Here is a 19,143-nt window from a genome sequence, read left to right as displayed (position 1 = left end):
ACCTTGCAACCAGCAGGAACCTAGTCAGTCACCTCAACTGGCTTCTTTCGATGGGAAGGAATAGCAGCTCTGCTCAGAACCTCTCAAATAACCAAGCACCTCATCCTGTCTCTGGGAGAGAGCCCAGAGACAGGATGATCAAAAAAATTACCACCACTTGTATACACATACTTATTCTTTTGGTCACTATCTAGACCTCACGACCATAGGTGAGGATGGGAACAAGAAATGACAGGTAAATCGAAAACTTCGCTTTCATGCTTAGCTCTCTTCACCACAACCGATCAGTACAGCTTTTGTATTACTGCAGAGGCTGCCAAGCACAAATAAAAAATTAAAATGAAAAAATATGTTTATTAATTTGCGATCTTTTCTTACTGACAAGTATCTTTTAAATCACAGATTCTAGCTACGTGTTTCCAGTGCAACAGGTTTTTATGGCAGCTTTAACTAATTATCTGCTTGGTGCTATTAATATTATTTACTTCTCAAAGGTTTATGAGGGTAAAAAGAATGTATACCTGCTTTCAATTTTGACTGATTAACTGATCATCTGTAGCCTGACCACTTCTATAAAAGCAGGAATTTTGAGCTTTGGCAGATTGCTGGACTGGTGCAAAATTAAAGAAGTTACTGTTGCTGCCATTCAGTCAATTTCCAGGCTATTTAAAGGCCACGGTTCCACAGTGATAATGATTATTCACAAATGCAAAACATTCAAGATGCATGCCAGTCTTCCCAGGAGTGGATGTCCTAGCAAATTCATTCCAAGTTCAGACTGTGCAATGCTCACAGAAACTGCAAAAAAACAAACAAACAAATAAACAAGAGTACAAGACAAACCTCTTAGACTCACGAGCCTCAGTTAGCATGTCAATACGATAATGTCCAAGTTCTATCTGAACAAACCGTGAGATTTTTGGAACAGTGTGGAAATCTGGCCATAATGCACACTGCACAGAAAATCAGCACGACACCAATACCAGCTGTCATCCACGGTGGTGGAGGGCTGATGAGTTTGGTTTGTTTTGCAGCCACAGGACTTTGACACCTTGCAGTTATTGGGCTCCTCTTGATACCAAAGTATTCTAGAATCAAATGTGAAGCCATCTGTGTGACAGGTTTGGCCAAAACAATGATGCAGACCACAGCAGCAAAACTCTACAACATAATGGCTAAAAAAGGAAAGAATCAAGATGCTGCAGCGGTCCATATATTTGACCTCAATCTCACCTGTCCAGACCTTAAGATACGGTAGCTGTGCATCTGAGATTTGCAACGAAATCCTGCAAACCACAATGAAATGAAGCAACATAGTGAGAAAGAGCGGCCCAAAATGCCTCCACTATGGTGTGAACGACTTATAAAGTCATATAGAAAATAATTAATTCAAGTTATTGTCACTAAAGGTTGTTCCAAGACATTGAATAATGGAGTCTACTTAGTTTTTCTGCTTTTTGAATAGTTTTTGTTAAATAAATAATGCCTAAATAATGATGTATCATGTTGTTGTTTATATGAAGTTGTATTTAAATAATTTTAAGGCCTTTAAGAACTAGATATGTACCTTAAGCCTTAAATAGCTCTCATAGCTTTACCAGGCTTTTAACTGTAAGCAGCAGTGATACTGTATATTTGCAGTAGACATGCTAAAAGACTAAACAAAAAGCAGTGCACTCAGCAGTCATGCTATTGGGTAAACCTGTTTAGTCTAATGCAATCCAACATGTCAGCTCCCTTTGTTTATGTGCTCATAGTTTGTACTTTGTAATAATTTTGTCCTGGACTGCATTACACTGAAAGTCTAGCTAATGTTCTGGATATTTACAAACATAAAAAGAATATCAGAAATACATTTCACAATAACACAGTCCAGTAGAACTTCACTGTATGTATACACGTGTTAGCATCTGTCTTTCCTTTGCGTTCCTCAACAGCTGATCTTGGAAGTACAGTGTCCAGTTGTTTGGATGAATGGTTCTCATATTTTGGCTATTGTTGTGCACTGAATGACTGTACACAAACGTCTCCTGTATAGACATTTAGTAACACTGGGTGGATTTTTATTTGCTTAAAGAACATGAGTTGTACCATTATTAGAGAAAGATCACAAATGAAAAGGTGATAATAAACAAGAAAAAAAAAGGCTAAAGGGGAACCTTCTACATAGTTTGGTCAGCTTAGGCAGGCCACATGTTGGGTTGAGTCCCAGTCAACATCGTGAGGTTGTCTTTGGCTGTTAGTAAAGGGAAAAGACCAAAGTCAGTCACTTCATGCAAAGTTTGCACTGTGCCAAACCTATCCACCCTACTGCTCAATTCGTGCCGTGTGTGAAGAAATTCTTCATGCCAGTGAAACTAGACAGCCTCTGTGTTTTGTCACTGTACGCATGGCGATATTTCTTCAGCACTGTGGGATTTTTTTTCCAACTTCAAAGATTAACAGGCGTCCTTTAATGACATTTATGCACAATATCAAAATGTCGTTGCTTTCTGCAGCGAAAATGTTTAAAATAAACCAGCTGAGGTTGGTGTTGGATTAAAAACCCACATGTTGTGTCACGCAGCGATCGTGATGTGTAAAGGCCTTTAATCATTATAGTTGCGGCGAGAATTTGACACTGGCTGGAAAAACCTAAGGATGCTGCATCCAACATCTGCAGAGAAACAATCTTCCAGTCAAATCTTACTGAGGATTAATGCAAAAAAATGACATTTTTCTGTATCCTGTAGTATGAATGTTTATTAGACTATAATACAAATAGAGTCAGAAGTGACATTAAGAGGTTTTTGGACACGGAATTAGCAGAGACAGGCCGCTGGGACACCTATCAATCAAAGCTACCACGGCCCTTACTTCCAAAATGTAAAAAAAGACTCTCCATACTACTTTTTTATAAAGAGATAAATTGGCTTAGAGGCCAATTTTTTGCATTGAAATGAGAGTAAATGGGGACTCTGACCTTTCGGACAACTGGGAGTTTCAACTGGCATGTCTGAAAATACCAAAGACAACGACAAATCAGTCCCGCTCTGTTAAGCTTTGAACATTGCATAAAAGAAACCAGTGCGTCACATATGATGACTATGTGTCCCTTTTTACATTCTTGTGCCTATTCATAATACAGTTGGTTTAATAGCTAGTGAGGACAGACGCCTTCCACTATCGAAGTGCCAGTAAGAGACATACACACACATCCAAAAGTGAACCATTCAGGATTATAATATTAATAATATGAATGGAGACGGTAAGTAAATCTAGATATCCTCAGTTATTTAATGTTTCAGTGTCAGAGCTGTCTCATATTTTCTGGCAAACGTTGAATAATGACATTTAAAATCAAAATAAATCAATAAATCAATAAGAAATTATTAACATTTGTTCATAACTGCAATGGGATAACTTGATTCCTGCTTTTTTTTTTTTCATAAAAGACAGACGAACACAGCTTGTGTTAAGAAGAGCGTCTCCATTTGTGACTTTACATCCATCACTTTTATAGTGATGGATGCATGGCTCCCTCTGATGGTCAGAGAGCAGAGCAGCTCAAAAGCTTAGTGACCTATGAACTTTTTTATGCTCAAAATGATGATGTATTAGGCAACAGTTGAGCTGTACACATGTAGAATATGACATCTGATGGTTTGCAGATATTGGAAGAACAAGCTTAATAAGTATATGTAATAAGACTGATTTGTGATGTATATTGATTGATAAGGTGCAGTGTAAATATTTCAGTGTGTGTATATAACATATCTCTGTATGTGTATTTGCTTGACAGCACTACACATGAATGAAATTGCAGTAAACTATATGACTTTTACTTACTGTACTTACTTTTATTTGAATTTTGCACCACGTTTTGAAAAGACAAACTAGTTTAACTAGTTTAACATCTGTGCAAAGGTGTGGCTGGAAACTGATTTTAGTGACTCATTTAGTTTTCACAGTTTTTCAAAGTGTGATGTTTCTCACAGCTACAGAAAACTAGAAAAAAGGAGAGCAGTTGCACTGGCATTCTTTTACACCTCATTAAACATCAGTTCACTTGGTAGTGAGAAGTCCAGAGTTCCCTTTAAAGTGCAAAATAAAACCATAAAAAGAGTCATAAATAAATGAATGTGTAAGGAAAAGAAATAGAAAGGAAGGAAGTCCTGTTGATGAAAACCCCGAAGATTGAGCCAGCAACCTTCTGATGGTTGCTGACCTGCTGCTCTATCTGTCCACTTTTACAGTTCCCTATAAGCCTCTCTAAAAGCCTTATAGAGACCTCTGCTGCCCTCTGCAACATATCATGACATATTGAGCAACAACACTATGGGAAGAGGAAAAATGTAATAAAACATCTGACATAAAATGTAAAAATGTGTGACATATTTATTAATTTACATTTTTAGCAACTGAAAGCACTCTATCAAGTGCAGTGTGTATGTGTTTGCATTAAGTCTGCATCACTCACAATAGTAATCAGCATAATTAGAATCACTTATTTGAATCAAACTAAACAGTAACATTTTAAACAGCTAGACCTCTTTAACTCGCGTAATTGCAAAGCTGTTGCTGGAAAAGAAAAAATCATCAGCTCGTGTACGTTTCACAGTTTTAAAGGTGTGATTTTTCATGCTGCTAGAAAAAATGACAAAGAGAAAATTGGAATACTTTTTAATTAATTTAATGTAAGTTCAGTTAATATTGAGGGTATAGGATTGCCCTTTAAAGATCAAAATAAAAACCACAAAAAGAATCTAAAAAAAAAAAAAGACTGTAATGATAAATGTCTGACAAAAGTTTGAGAAGACAGATACACAGGATGTGTTGTTACCACAGACTACAGACAGACTGCAAGGTGATGCATAAAGTAGTCGTCTGCCCCCCTAAACAACTGCATTTCTCAGGCACAATGCACACTCTGCAACTGCTTCTGCTCTTCCTAGCAATGATTTGTCTCCAACAAAATGGTAAGATTTCAGTATCTTATCTGTTTTTTTAAAACGTGTGAGATAATTGTTCTTTTTTTTCCCGTTTCAGCAGCAAAGGGGAGTGAAATCATAAAAGGTAAAAAAACCAAGAAGAGTTCAATGCTGTATATGGCATCAGTGCAAGACAGGATAAGGCACGTATGTGGAGGATTCCTTGTCAGTGAAGACTTTGTATTGACTGCTGCACACTGTGATGATTGGTAAGTTACCAAGATCCTACAAGGAATCTGTTCATGACCTAAATATGAATATTTCTGCAGACTTCTTAATTATTATCAATGCAGGAAACCTAGAAATGTTGTTCTGGGCACCCACAATCTCAAGAAAGCTGAGAAGACCATGGTATATCAAATAAAAAAGAAGTGCAAGCATCCTTCTTACAAGAATGTTAAATCTGGAAATGATATCATGCTTCTCAAAGTAAGTAAATAACTGTTTAACATCAGTATTCATCAACTCATTTATTACAGTATTATATGTTAATATGATATGTATGATATATTTGGAGATCTCAATTCATCAGCACTGAGTAATCAGAAAATTTGATTTTTGATTTTATGTATTTCTTTTCTTTTTTTTTTTTTTGTCTCCAGCTGTCTGAGAAAGTTTACCTGGACAAAAAAAGACCAATTAAGCCAATTCAACTTCCAACTCAACAAATAAACCTAAAAGAAAACAAAACCTGCACAGTAGCTGGATGGGGAGCCACAAAAAGTGGTGGTGAAACTGTTGATAGCATGCAAGTGGTGGATGTTCCCATCATTAACCTGGAGAAGTGTAAGAGGATTTGGCAAAATAATATTCCTGATAATGTTATCTGCGCAGGAGGATACTACAAAAATAAAGGAATCTGTCAGGTATTTTTATATTAACTATAGTGTAAACATCATAATTGTTAAACAAAATCAAATAAAGATATTTTTTTCTCACAGGGTGATTCTGGGGGCCCTCTGGTATGTGACAAGAAGATGGCAGTTGGAATTGTTTCCTTTAACAACGGCAAAAAATGTGACTATCCTGATGTCCCCAACGTCTATACAGACATTTCAAAATTCCTGCCCTGGATTAAAGACATTCTCAGCAAAAAGACTTGCTAAATGTTTGAATTATATTGTGGATGTTGACATAATTAATAATAAAAGCTCCGTCATTTGCAATATCCATAACTACAGAATGAGACAGCTGATTACTGCTATTTTTTTAAATATCCAAATAAAACAATTATTTTTGTGATCTTTAGAGATAGTGGGGAGCATTTTTAAATCACTCCAGACAGAGCTTTAAACATAATATGAAACTCATCAGTGAATTACAGCAGATGTAAAAGAGAATAAATATATAATTAAAACTGCATTATGTGCAATACTATGTGTCTATTTTTGCTGTGCTTTATCTGTTCGTGTCCTTAGGACAGAGGCTTTCCACCAAAAATCAGAGTATGCTCCCTGTGATGGTCAAAGAGCAGAGGAACTCGTATCCCAATTCAGGGTCTGCGGCCTTAAAGTACGCAGCCTCAACGATCCTCAAGGGCCGCGTACTTAAAGACCGCTAAGGCCGGAAGTGCGAGGCTTGTGAAATGGGACGGTCTAGCCTCCGTTGCGCTGCCCAGGTTGCCTAGCAACCATGATACTAACAGCTGGAAACGTTTCATACAGCTTTGTTTGACAGAAATGAAGGAGAAAATCTTTTGTTCATTTGTTTGTTTGTTTCTACATGAGCTTTGATCATTCTCTGATTAAGCTCAGCTATTGAACGGCGTATATTTTAAAGTAAAGGCTGTAAAACCAAGTTAGTACAAACGTCACTAATGTCACATAACTTTGCTGACATTTGGCCAACAGGAATGTTTTAATGTTCTTCGTTATTCCACTCCGCCGTTTTTTTTTTCAGCAAAATTATCCACGCCCACCGCCACGCTATGCATTCTGGGATATGTTGGGCCACGAAGTCTACACCGCCACGTCCTTAAAATTCAGGGAAATTAAGGAGCATTTGAGGGCCGCATTTCGAGCAGCCTTCGAATTGGGACAGCCTTCGTCGCGTCGCTGTGACGTAATCGGCCTTAAAATGCGGCCTTTAAGGCTGCAGACCCTGAATTGGGATAAAGCAATAGTATACAGGCAACTCTGCTGCAGAGGGTTGGGCAATGACAGCCTTGTCAGATGGTGATAGATCATCTTTGAGCATCTTACAATGCTGTGACTGCCCAACGCTCCATCAATGGTATTAATGGCCATTGATCAATGGACATGACAATCTGCATGTTAATGACTTTTTAGGATTTCTTAACCTGGAAAATTGAGTACGCATCAAGACAGCAACCTGTCACGGTTCTGGGTCAGTTTTGACCCAGTATTTTGAGTTCCTTATGTTTTGGTTTATTTTGCATGTTGGAGTGTTTTGGGGTTGTCTGGTGTTTTGATTATTTGTGATATTACTGTGATTCTGGTTTAGGGTTTTTGTTCTCATGTTTTGTGTGAGTTTAGTTCTGTGTCCTGTCTGCGTCCTCGTGTAGTGATCTCTTGTTTCCTGTTTTATTGTGAAGGTCTGCGTCTCATGTGAGTGTGTTCAGTTTTACCTCTGTCTCGTCTTGTTGATTACTCCCAGCTGTGTCCCCACCTGTGTGTAATCTCCCTGTGTTTCTCTGTGTGTATAGTCACGTCTTCTGTCTTTGTAGTTGCTGGTCCATCTGTGTATCCACCCTGCTTCATCTGTGTGTTTCCCTGCTGTCAACCATCATCTGCTTCTGCTCGCTCTCATTCATGTTCGTGTTCAGTAGTTTAGTTGTCCCAGTATAGTTAGTTTATCTTCGTTTGCCTTTTTCTCCCCGTGCTTGGTTTTCAATAAATCACATTCACACCTTTACGACTGCCTGCTATTGGATCCTCCTTCATCATCTCCACGCGGCTCACTCCACTCGCCGTGACAGCAACCTATGTATATATTTTATTTTAGAAAACATAGTTTAGAATTCAACTTTATTGTCATTGCACATTGTTTCTTCATGCTGGTCAAATTCAACAGTAAGATACTGTCACTACACTAACATCTTCGATCGTAAAAATGATGATGATTTTTGATGCTAAGACATGTTTCACACCTTCAACACACACACATATGCAGACATGTGTGCATTTAGAGGAGATAAATGCGCAACAAAATTTTGAGAGGAGAGAAAGATAGGAAGTGTTAAATGAAAACCGCTTACAGATTGCAAGGTGATGCATAAAACAGGAAAACTGCCCCCCTTAAAACGATTACATTTTACTTGACTTCTATGCGTCATGCACACTCTGAGGAAGTTTCGGCTCTTCTCTTCTTCTCTTCAGGCTATGACATGCTTTATAAAAAAATGTAAGATTTCAAAATATGTTGTGAAAATATTCTCCCTCAAATTTTCTACATTTCTTCTTGGGCACTAGGAAGTGAAATAAATAAATAATAAATAACTAAATCTCCAATATGTGTACTTACTGCACTATGTGTCCATTTTTGAAGTTCATCTCAAACTTCTAGAAGCAACTACACATTCAAATGTAATATACTAGCAGGAAATAACAGGAAAGAGGCTTGATAGAGAGAGCATACTGTAGTAATGTTAAAAGACTTATTGAATCAACTGTCACTGTTGCACTTTTCTGTTGCACTGTTGTGTCTGCACCCTCTTGTGTCTTCTGTTCTGTCTGGTGTTGCACTGTCTTTCTTTGTTTTTTGTGCAATTTTTGCACACTTTCACTTTATGTAGTGCTGTGTTGATTCTCTGTTATGTATTATATGATTATATATAGCACCATGGTCTTGGAGGAACGTTGTCTCACTTCACTGTGTACTGCACCACTGCACATGGTTGAAATCACAATAAAGCCACTAGATTTGACTTGAAAACTGTTGCCCTCTGCTAGATATGAGAAGAGGAATCGTGTAGTAAGACTTGTATAAATTTGTAGTGTTTTTATAAATATATGGATTTAGTATTTAAAAACACTGTGTACAGTGAGAGTATTTCTATACATACACTTATTTGATGTTTTCATGTATTTTAACAGTGGCATACTGTAGAAACACTACTTTAACATCTGACATGTGACTGTGAAGGTGTAGCTGGAAAAAGTGGTTTCAATGACTCACAGTTTTTCACAGGTTTTGGTGCTCTTTGGTGTTTCACACCTTTGCTTGGTTTTACGAAATATATATATATATATATTGATATAAATTAAAAATTCATTACATTTATAATTCATTACATTTAAACTAATTTGGTTCAATTAGTTAATTAGTTAGTTCAAGTTCATTTAAGAGAAAAAATAAAGAAATCACATGTTTAGTGGAGATAGATGATTGATGTGGGAGGAGTGACTGATAGGAAGTGTTGATGAAAGCCACAGAAACATTGCAAGGTGATGCATAAAGCAGACAAACTGCCCCCCCTAAACAACGACATTTTACTTGACTTCCACGCATCATGCACGCTCTACAGAAGTGTCTTCTATTCACAGCTGTGACATGCCTCATACAAAATGGTAAGATTGCAAAATATTTTTCTTAAAGTTATGCAAAAACTATATTTCTCTCAGTTTTTCTTCATTTATTTTCAGCACTGGGAAGTGAAATCATAAATGGCAAAAAGGCTGAGGAAAAGTTCATGCAGTATATGGCATCAGTACAAAACAACAAAATACACACATGTGGAGGATTCCTTGTCAGTGAAGACTTTGTAATGACTGCTGCGCATTGTGCTGTTAAGTGAGTAACCACCAAAAGCGTGGCACATTCATCTAAATATAAATAATTATTTTGGTTTCTCATTCATTATTCATGTAGGAAGCTTAAATCCTTAAGTGTTGTTCTGGGCACCCATGACCTCAAGAAGGCAAATAAGAAAATGAGATATGGAGTAAAAATGATGTGCAAACACCCTGCCTTCAAGGAAGTTGCAAATGGGAATGACATCATGCTCCTCAAAGTAAGTATTCATCTATTCAGCCTCAGCTTCTCAAAGGATATCAGACATTCTTATGAATCAATCAATAATTAAAATAGTTAATACAGGGAGGAAAGTATAAAATAAAAATAAATGAATAAATAAAAGAAACATAATTAAAAGAACAACAAAAAACCTAAACATTTTCTGTCACTTTCGGCCAGCATTTATTGTCAAACCACATGATCAATCACCAATTACATGATTTTGTTTAAGCTTCAACCAATCAAAGCACATTTGATTGTAGTATTGTTGCTGTTGTTTTTACCTATAGGTAAAAACAACAGCAACAATAATAATACATGAAATTACTTCTTGTTCCACAACAAAACAAACAAGCACCTTTTCTTAATTTGCTGTAACAATAATATACGTGTCACGCATTATTAGATATATTAATACATCTAAATACAAAGACGATAATAATAGTATTTTAGAATAATTTGCCTACCCACATTTGTGCATGCACTATCATTGTTTGAGAGACATGCAAAGACAAATACTGGAGAACTTTAAATGCACACAAATTTGACATCTTCATAACTGATATCAATTTTAATCATTTATTTTCTGAGGTTTTTGATTTTATCTTTCCAGCTGTCTAAGAAAGTTTCCCTGGGTGACAAAAAACCAATTAAGCTAATTCCACTTCCAATTCAAAAACTAAACCTGAAGGAAAACAAGATCTGCAGTGTAGCTGGATGGGGGCCCACAGAACCTGGTAAATCTGGTTATGTGAATGAGCTGCAAGTGCTAAATGTTCCCATCATTAACAAGGACAAGTGTCAGAAGCTGTGGGGGAGAACTCTAAAAAATGTTATTTGCGCCGGTGGATACAAAGCAAACAGTGGAATCTGTCAGGTATTATTTTCATATGAATGATCAAACATAGTTTAAACATCAAAATTATCAAACAAAAACAAATTAATAATTAATATTTCTTCCTCACAGGGTGATTCTGGTGGGCCTCTCGTATGTAACAAGTTGGCTGTTGGCATTGTTTCCTTTAACAACGGCAATGGCTGTAAATATCCAGATGTCCCAAACGTCTATACAGACATATCACAATTTCTTCCTTGGATCACAGATATTCTCAAGAAAAAAAAATGCAAAGGGTAAAAAATATTTTCCATGTTATTGCGGGTGTATTGTAAGACTGTTAGGCAAGTGATATGTGAGCTTCAATAAATTCTGCAATATCTAACATTAAAGGGCCTTTTTAAAAAACTGATGATGACTCTTTCAATGTCAAGCTTACAAATAGATCAGTGACATAGTAGCTTTGAAGTGCACAAGTTAGTATCATGTATGAAAAAAGTCAAAGGAGGTTTTCCTGTGGTTCGTTGGTTGTATTACATAAACTAATGAGAACTAAGATCCACTGACAAGTCAGAATGCTCATAAACAGTCATATCCAGGGCGATTTCATCTAATTTTACTAAAGCCTGCCCGATACTGGAAACATGGACAGGCACTTCACCAAGGCACAAACTCCTCAATCCATATCATGAGATAAAAATGCCATCAGAACAAATACATTTTTAAAAAATTTATAGTTTTGTTTGACATCAGAATTGTACGTGGCTATTGGGAGGTCAAGTGACTTCACAAAATTTTGATAATAAGGACTAATTTCCTGTATTTAGTAGACTTTTTGCACATTTTATTTTACATCAGTTTATAATGCGAATGCTGTTATTTATGAAAAAGAAACCAAAATCCAGACACCAGTTCAATTTCAAATAAAATATAATGTGTGAATGTGAATATGTGGATATAATGTGTCAATAGTGAGCCTCGTAGTAAACAAAAGTCATTTTGTATCCAAATAATCTTTTGGAGCCCAAAGTTCAGGCCTCAGATTCCTCCACGCACTTCATTTCAGATTATTTCTACCCTTGGAGGTTTATGATGTCATCGAGAGGAAACATCCCTTATATGGTCATCTCAGGTACACAACTCTGGCTGTCCATAACTAAATCATTTATTTTATCATTCCTGGATGCCACTTGGATGGATGTGAAATTATAGTCAGTGCCTTATTCTTTATTATGTTGTTTAAAAAGTAAGAGAACCATATAGTCACACAGCGCTTTATTTTATACACTTCGAGCACTTTATCTACTTCACATCTATGATCTAATACTGCTGTCTTTTTGACTCTGGGAGGAAAACCACGCAGGTACAGAGAGAACATGCAAACCTCACATATAAGGGTGTAAGGCAGGGTTGGAGCAAAGCCCCTTCTTGCTAACCCTTCACTCAAGCATAATGCCACCCTTAAATGGAACAGGTATGGCATTGTGTAATGAAGTTCAGCTCTAAGGTGTGAAACCTTCCTTAAACAGCTAATTTAAGTGACTTCCTAGATCGACCAGTTACCCATTGCTTGAAGAGATATCAGTGTAATGGAGGAAAACACAGTAATAATGGATGAAAACACTGAAAATTGAAACAGACATTTTATGGCACCACGATGGCATCAGTTTGCTCTTGCAGTGAGATTTTGGACAATTTAACTCCCATTTTCACCACTAGGGGGCAGTGTTTTACCAGAACGTTTGAGTGATAAACAAGAAATGTGTGTATTTGGTCTGAGATCAGGGTGGTGAGAGGTTACAGAAGAGCTTACAGAAAGAGGTTTCTGGGTATAAACTGGGGCTTCTGTACTGTTTTGTGTTTTTACACAGCCCAGTGATAAACTGCAGGTGTAGATTGATTTCTTCCTCTTAACTAAAGACAGTTACAACAGCATGCATTTAATAAGAAGAAAATAGCTTGGGTGGATAGCTTTATAGCTTTCAAGGGCAATAAGATGACTGCTTCATTATTGTAAGATGTCCACCACCAAAATTAAGCACCTAGATTGTTTTTCTTTCACAGACAATTTACAACCTTTTATATAAAGGTACTGTTAACATCTTGTTAGTCTGCTGTTGCTAATAATTAGATAAATAATTATGACCTCCACACACTCTTTTGCTAATGGAAATATTTGCCATAAAATTCAAAATGACATTTTCTTTTTCTCAAACTGGTGCATTTTCTCAGTTGAAACATTTTGTATATTTTTGTGCTCTATTGTGAATAAAATATGGGTAAAATATGAGGTCCTCTCTGCTTGGCTTTCTGCTTTTTTGATTATGTACAACTGTGGTTGTACATCACATATCTGCATTACAGAACAATGCTTTTTTGTTTTGGGTTTTTTGGTGCAACTGCACATGTAGTAGCATGCATAAAAACCTAGAGAAGGAGACCTAACATGGATTCAAATTAATTAAACAATGCAGTAAAAGTATCAGAGAACAGAAAATCATATAAATGGAGAATTAGAGATATAGATATAGATAATAGATTAAGTATCTGTCAGTTGCATCACATTTACTATATTACTATGGTAAATAACATACTGATAGACTGAGAACTGTACAATAAATATATAAAATAATAGATAGGTTGTTTTTTTTCAGGCTTCCAAAATCTGTCTTCTTTGTGCATATCGTGCGGAAAATTTTCTGGAAAATCTCTGATTCACAAATTTCATTTTGCCTCTTTTAATATTTCTTTCCCATTTAACAAACAACCACACTAACATCTTCACACCACACACATACAAACACACACACACTGCTGGCAGTCAGGAATTAAGAAATTACTTGCACATGCCACCATAACACATGCAAAAGCAAAGGTGGTAAAACCTGAAGACTGACGCTGTGGTTTCTCTTAGTCATCTAGTTGTAGCAGCGTAAAAGGGAACCAAAGACAAGTGGAGCAAAAAGAAAAACAACAGCTTTGATCTAACAACTTTTGCTGAACTCATCACATTCTTGTCAGATAATGCTATGAAAGTGTTTCAAGCTTTGCAGACCATGGTATAAGACACCTTATCTTATATCACGCAATCATCACCATGCTCTTCCTGTCTGAAGCAGTTCATCCAGGTCACCAAACAAACAAAGTATTTCCAGATTTTTTGTCTTGGCCCCTCATGTCAGAGGCCCATAATAAAGGGTTTATAATGTGAGGTAGTGTAAAACTTCATTAACCAGAAGATCAAACTAATGTTTCTCTGACAGATTACTAGAAATCTAGGACATAGTTGGAGTGGTGACTTCCATCTAGAGCACTTTCTCTCACAATGTCACCAATATCACCTGTCTGAGAGTGAGAGTGCCACAGCATGTAAATAATGCCATCATAGGCAAACTGAAGGGGGTCATGAACATGTTTCACTTGTGAACTGATGAGAACCAATCTCTCCAGTGGCTTTGTGACATGTGAGGTCAACACAAAGTCACTCTGAAGTCACTAAAGTCAGAAGAGGTGGCTCTCTTTCATATTAGCACAAATTACTGGAGTGAAAAATGTTAAATCTTTAAATTTACTTAGGACATAACATAACATACAAACATGTAAATATATTAATGTGTTCCCCCTTACTACTATTCAGCAGTAAGCTTATATTTTTATATTTCACTTTCATCACGGTGATATTGAGAACATTGACGTTCTACATGAAATTTGTTATCTGTGGTTTCTGTGGTTCAGTTATACTTCGTCACAGTGAATGTAAAGTTTTTCAGTGAGCTTTGAGCTACATAAAAAATAGCTGTGTGTCCTTTGTGTTATTCATTTATGAATTGTTGGTCAGCAGTATTCAAAAGGGTATAAGGTTTCGAAAACAGTGTTCAAAGGCTGAGATTAAAAAAATAGAACTGCAGCTGTACCGCTCTTGTATCCGTGGGTTTCAAACTGTCACCATCTAATCTGATATCTAAGTTTGCCTGGAAAAGAGGGCACGAAAAGCTTGTCTTACAAGAAGTGATACTACAGGTGTAGTCACCTCAGAATAGCTTCACTGTGATTGCAGTGCAAGTGTGCATTAAAAAAAAGATATCTTTCCATTCGACATTCATGCCCGTAAGTTCAGAATCTTTGCAATGCCAGAACTTACATCATTGTAACAGTAATGTGATTACTGAATTTAGTGAATTACGGAATTTAATATAATAGCACGCTGCATGCCAAATACGCTTGGGCAAGATACTAGGCCCAAGTTACTCTCAGATGTATTCAGAGTGTAAACAGCACTTGAGCATAGAAAAGAAAGTGCCTGCATGAATGAATGGGTGAATGAGGTATGTTGTTTAAAGTGCTGTGAGTGCTCAAGTAGAGGAAAAAAGTGAGTCCAGGTACTATTCAACATTTACATTAGTGCGTTGCTTAAAAACGTTATGTGATTAACCGTAACTTACTTTGGGGAACACATTACATTCAGCAATATCAATGACATATAAACCACCAGTGTTGGGAAGGTTACTTTTAAAATGTATTCCATTACAGAATACAGAATACATGCCCCAAAATGTATTCTGTAACGTATTCCGTTACGTTACTCAATGAGAGTAACGTATTCTGAATACTTTGGATTACTTAATATATTATCATGCTGTTTACAACTACGTGAATGTACTATTGCTGTGATTTATTACTGTTACTGAAGGTCCGCGGCTCCGAACCGTAGTAAAGGGACCTCTGGCTAATACGGTGGGTTCTGTGTCGGGCTCGTAGCCGAAAACTAGCTTTACTTTGTTGTCTGGGTCAACTTTGCTAGCGAGAGACAGAGAGAGGCGTTGAAAGGCTGCTCCAACGGAACTTATTGTTTTTGGAGGAAAACACGAACACGGTGTACAGTCGAGTCTTAATAGCTTACTTACAACTGGGCTCGTCAGGCACTCTTCTTGGCTGCAGTGGTTATTATTATATTTACATGCTTCCAGCTCCCGTTTTTGCTCGATGACAGCTCGTACTTTTCCGTTTTCTCCCTCCCTCGCTCACAGACACATAACGGGTATGGCAGTCCATTCTCCCAGCAGCACGGACTACACTGCCTATGATGCTACATTCTTTAGAGCTATACCTGTAGCATTCTGCCTATTAGCTTAGCACAACAACAACAGGCGCTCTCTCACCCAGGAAACACGCAGAGAGAGAGAGAGTCACCCTGTAACCATGGCAACCATAACGCTGCCGCCTGGAACAACAGAGCGTAGCTGTCAAACAAAACCCAAACAGTCCTGACCCGCGACAATATGAAACAGGAAAGTACCGCCGTGTAATCCATTTATTTCAACAAAGTAACTGTATTCTGAATACCACCTTTTTAAACGGTAACTGTAACGGAATACAGTTACTCATATTTTGTATTTTAAATACGTAACGGCGGTACATGTATTCCGTTACTCCCCAACACTGTAAACCACTCATAAAACACTTACTTACTGAAGAGAAGCAGGTCTACGGTAGCCTAGTAAGAACAAAGTAAGGCAAGAAAAGGAAAGAAAGTAATTCAGAGAGAACAACCAATCGATCATTATGACAGAATTTGGTTTTTATAAAAGAATTAAAATGTCCCCATATGGAAAAAAAATAGTAAAAACTTATATGATTTACTCATGAAAGTGGCCACTTTCTCATTACTTTCATATATTGTTTTAGTAAGTATCCAAAACATAAATTTTTGTATTTCATTATATAATTTTTCAAGGGATCTTATATGTGTTCTCACTCATGTATGCTTTTCATACAAGTTTCACACAAGACAGATACAAACTTTATAAGATTTCTATATATCTTTTCCATATGGGTCTGTTTTTACTGATAAAATCAATCTGACTTGATTCGTGATTATAGAAGAAGAGGAGGTCTAAAAAGACACAGAATGAATCAAATCAGGGGGCAGAAGGTGACGTAAAGAACAATTCATAATGAAGGAGTCCGTGAGACAGTGATAACGTAAAACTCATAAAATAACCAGTGTGGTTAAGACTGATGAGGTACTGTGCAGTTATGATAAGCACGATAACACCAAGGCTCCAAATGAAGGGCACACATACACCGAATGAAGGATGTGGTTATAAGTCAAAATAAGAACGATGATAATCATACTTGACAACACTGCAAACTGCTGCTATATAAAAGGGTCTCCTTGACACCCCCGGAGGCTGTTTCAGTGGCAACATGGAAAGTCTGCATGCATTTCTGCTGGTCTATGTTCTGACATGTCTGGGACAACTAGGTAAGAATGGCATTAATATTATTCTCCGCCCATTTATCAGTGTGTCATTTGAGAATTATAAGAGCGTGTTAATGTGACATTTACAGTGTTTTGGCTTACTTTATTTTCCATTTTTTGCAGGATATGGAACTGACATCATACATGGTAAAAAAGCGCCAGATAAATCAATGTTGTATATGGCTTCTGTACAGAGCAGCAAGGGTCATGTATGTGGAGGATTTCTTGTCACGGAGGACTTTGTTGTAACCGCTGCACACTGTGACACTGTGTAAGTAATCTGTTTTCTTGTGAGGCAGTCTCCGATGCGTGCCATTAAAATCGTTTTCTTAAACATATTCACCACATCTCAATGATTACTTGTTCAGGAACATCACACACGTTGTTATTGGCAACCACAATCTCCAGCAGGGCAGTGATATAAAAATAATCGTCGAAAAGAAATTCAAACCCAGCAATTTTAATGATGTTTGGCTGGGCAAGGACATCATGCTCCTTAAAGTAAGTATATATTTACACAAACAACCATTAAAGGTGATGTAATTTATGGTTTATTTAGTTAGATTACATAAATACTACAAATGTACTAGAAAAATAGACATTTCTAATTTTTACTTTCTGCTGTTGTGTGTCTACAGCTGTCTAGGAAAGCTCAACTAGGCTGCAAAGTACAAATAATTCAACTTCCATGTGCTGAAATGAACGTAAAAGCGGATGAAGTGTGCCAGGTGGCTGGTTGGGGAAGAAATAGAACTGGTGGTGAAAATGTCGATGACCTGAGAGTGGTGAACGTGTCCGTCATTAACCCAGAAGTCTGTAGGGAACAATGGCCCGGTCTTCCTGTCAATGTTATCTGTGCAGGTGGATACGGCACAGACAAAGGATTCTGTCAGGTATGGCTTCTGTCCTTTCATTGTCTATGTCTACTTGTTTCCTGTTGACAAATAGCTGAACAACCTAAATTAAATATGAAATGAAAACTGAAAATCCTCCTTCCTCACAGGGGGATTCTGGTGGTCCTCTGGTGTGCAACGGTTTAGCTGTTGGTATTGTTTCTTTCAACAAATATCGCAACTGTAACTACCCAGATGTGCCCAATGTCTATACGGACATCTCAAAATATCTTCAATGGATCAACAAAGTTCTGGCAACTACAAAACCTTCCTAAAAATGTATTTTTGCATTGCTACAGTAGAAGCAAAAATAAAAATGTTGCTCTCTGTCATGATCCCTGGGTTTTTAGCTTTGGTTTTTATTTCTATTTACTCATGTTCTACAGTCGTTAGCCCTTGAATTGTTGTATTTTAGATCTGTTTTGTTTCATATTTATTGTACCGCCACTGTTTCCTCCTTTAGTAGAAATTTTAAGGATCTATACTTTATTTATTTATTTCTCTGGCAACATTTTACTCTTTATTGTGCATTTTTACACACATTTCTGTACTTTCTTCTTTCTATTCCATACAGGCTTGTTACTTTATGTTTAAGATATTTGAGGGGAGTTTTTATTTCACATCGCTATCCTCCTTTCAACATCAAACTGATCTGAGATTATCCAATAACACATAAAGGACAATCATACTGGTGCTTATCGCATACAAAGATGAAAGGTGCAAAAGCATCATTTATGTGTCATTCATAGTGCTATACTCAGGGGTTAAAGAGGGCATTGACAGTGAAACTGGTGCTTCAGCCGTTTTTAGGTCATAGCAGGGTTGAGTCTGGCTGGTTCATGATTAGTATTTAATATTCTAACCAATTTCCTGTTTCCTGAGGGCTTGGAAGATGTTTGGGTCTTCCTCGTGGTGACAAACCAGAGTAAATTGTACTAATTGTTTAAACTGATAATCTGCTTGTTTAGAAATGGCTCAATTTGTGTAAATCTTAGTTTCTTGGACATTGTTATGAGGACCTAGCAAGAATAGCTCTGCACCTTGTCAAATTAAGACATTGTAGAACCTTCACCACCACTTATTAAAAGATTTAAGTGAGGATATGTATATATTTAAGCCTCTATATAACAATTTCACTCTAAGTGGATTAGAGAAATTCCACAATGCATTCAAAATTGTACACCAAAATCTGGTTTCCAAAATTCCTAA

General features: G+C 36.9%; 3 protein-coding genes across 3 annotated transcripts; all 3 read left to right on the top strand.

The window, feature by feature from the left end:
- The first annotated feature begins 4,774 nt into the window (after positions 1-4,774).
- LOC148095975 (mast cell protease 1A-like) lies at positions 4,775-6,208 on the top strand. The gene is made up of 5 exons (XM_087835899.1): positions 4,775-4,958; positions 5,029-5,179; positions 5,264-5,399; positions 5,573-5,836; positions 5,912-6,208. The coding sequence occupies exons 1-5, from the start codon at positions 4,775-4,777 to the stop codon at positions 6,074-6,076; spliced, it is 900 nt and encodes a 299-aa protein (XP_087692025.1). The 3' UTR covers positions 6,077-6,208.
- A 3,233-nt stretch (positions 6,209-9,441) lies between these two features.
- On the top strand, positions 9,442-11,135 carry LOC102782368 (granzyme-like protein 1). Its single transcript, XM_087835925.1, has 5 exons — positions 9,442-9,499; positions 9,575-9,722; positions 9,801-9,942; positions 10,558-10,821; positions 10,912-11,135. Exons 1-5 carry the CDS (start codon positions 9,442-9,444, stop codon positions 11,077-11,079), a joined length of 780 nt encoding a protein of 259 aa, XP_087692051.1. The 3' UTR covers positions 11,080-11,135.
- A 5,851-nt stretch (positions 11,136-16,986) lies between these two features.
- Positions 16,987-18,283, top strand: LOC102782065 (duodenase-1-like). Its single transcript, XM_006800405.2, has 5 exons — positions 16,987-17,044; positions 17,165-17,312; positions 17,410-17,542; positions 17,680-17,934; positions 18,045-18,283. Exons 1-5 carry the CDS (start codon positions 16,987-16,989, stop codon positions 18,207-18,209), a joined length of 759 nt encoding a protein of 252 aa, XP_006800468.2. The 3' UTR covers positions 18,210-18,283.
- Positions 18,284-19,143: the final 860 nt, after the last annotated feature.

The sequence above is a fragment of the Neolamprologus brichardi genome, chromosome 23 (assembly GCF_056152115.1).
Source record: "Neolamprologus brichardi isolate AB-2024 chromosome 23, ASM5615211v1, whole genome shotgun sequence".
NCBI classification, from domain to species: Eukaryota; Metazoa; Chordata; class Actinopteri; order Cichliformes; family Cichlidae; genus Neolamprologus; species Neolamprologus brichardi.
The sequence above is the reverse complement of the archived record's forward strand: the minus strand, read 5'-3'. Positions and strand labels throughout refer to the sequence as shown.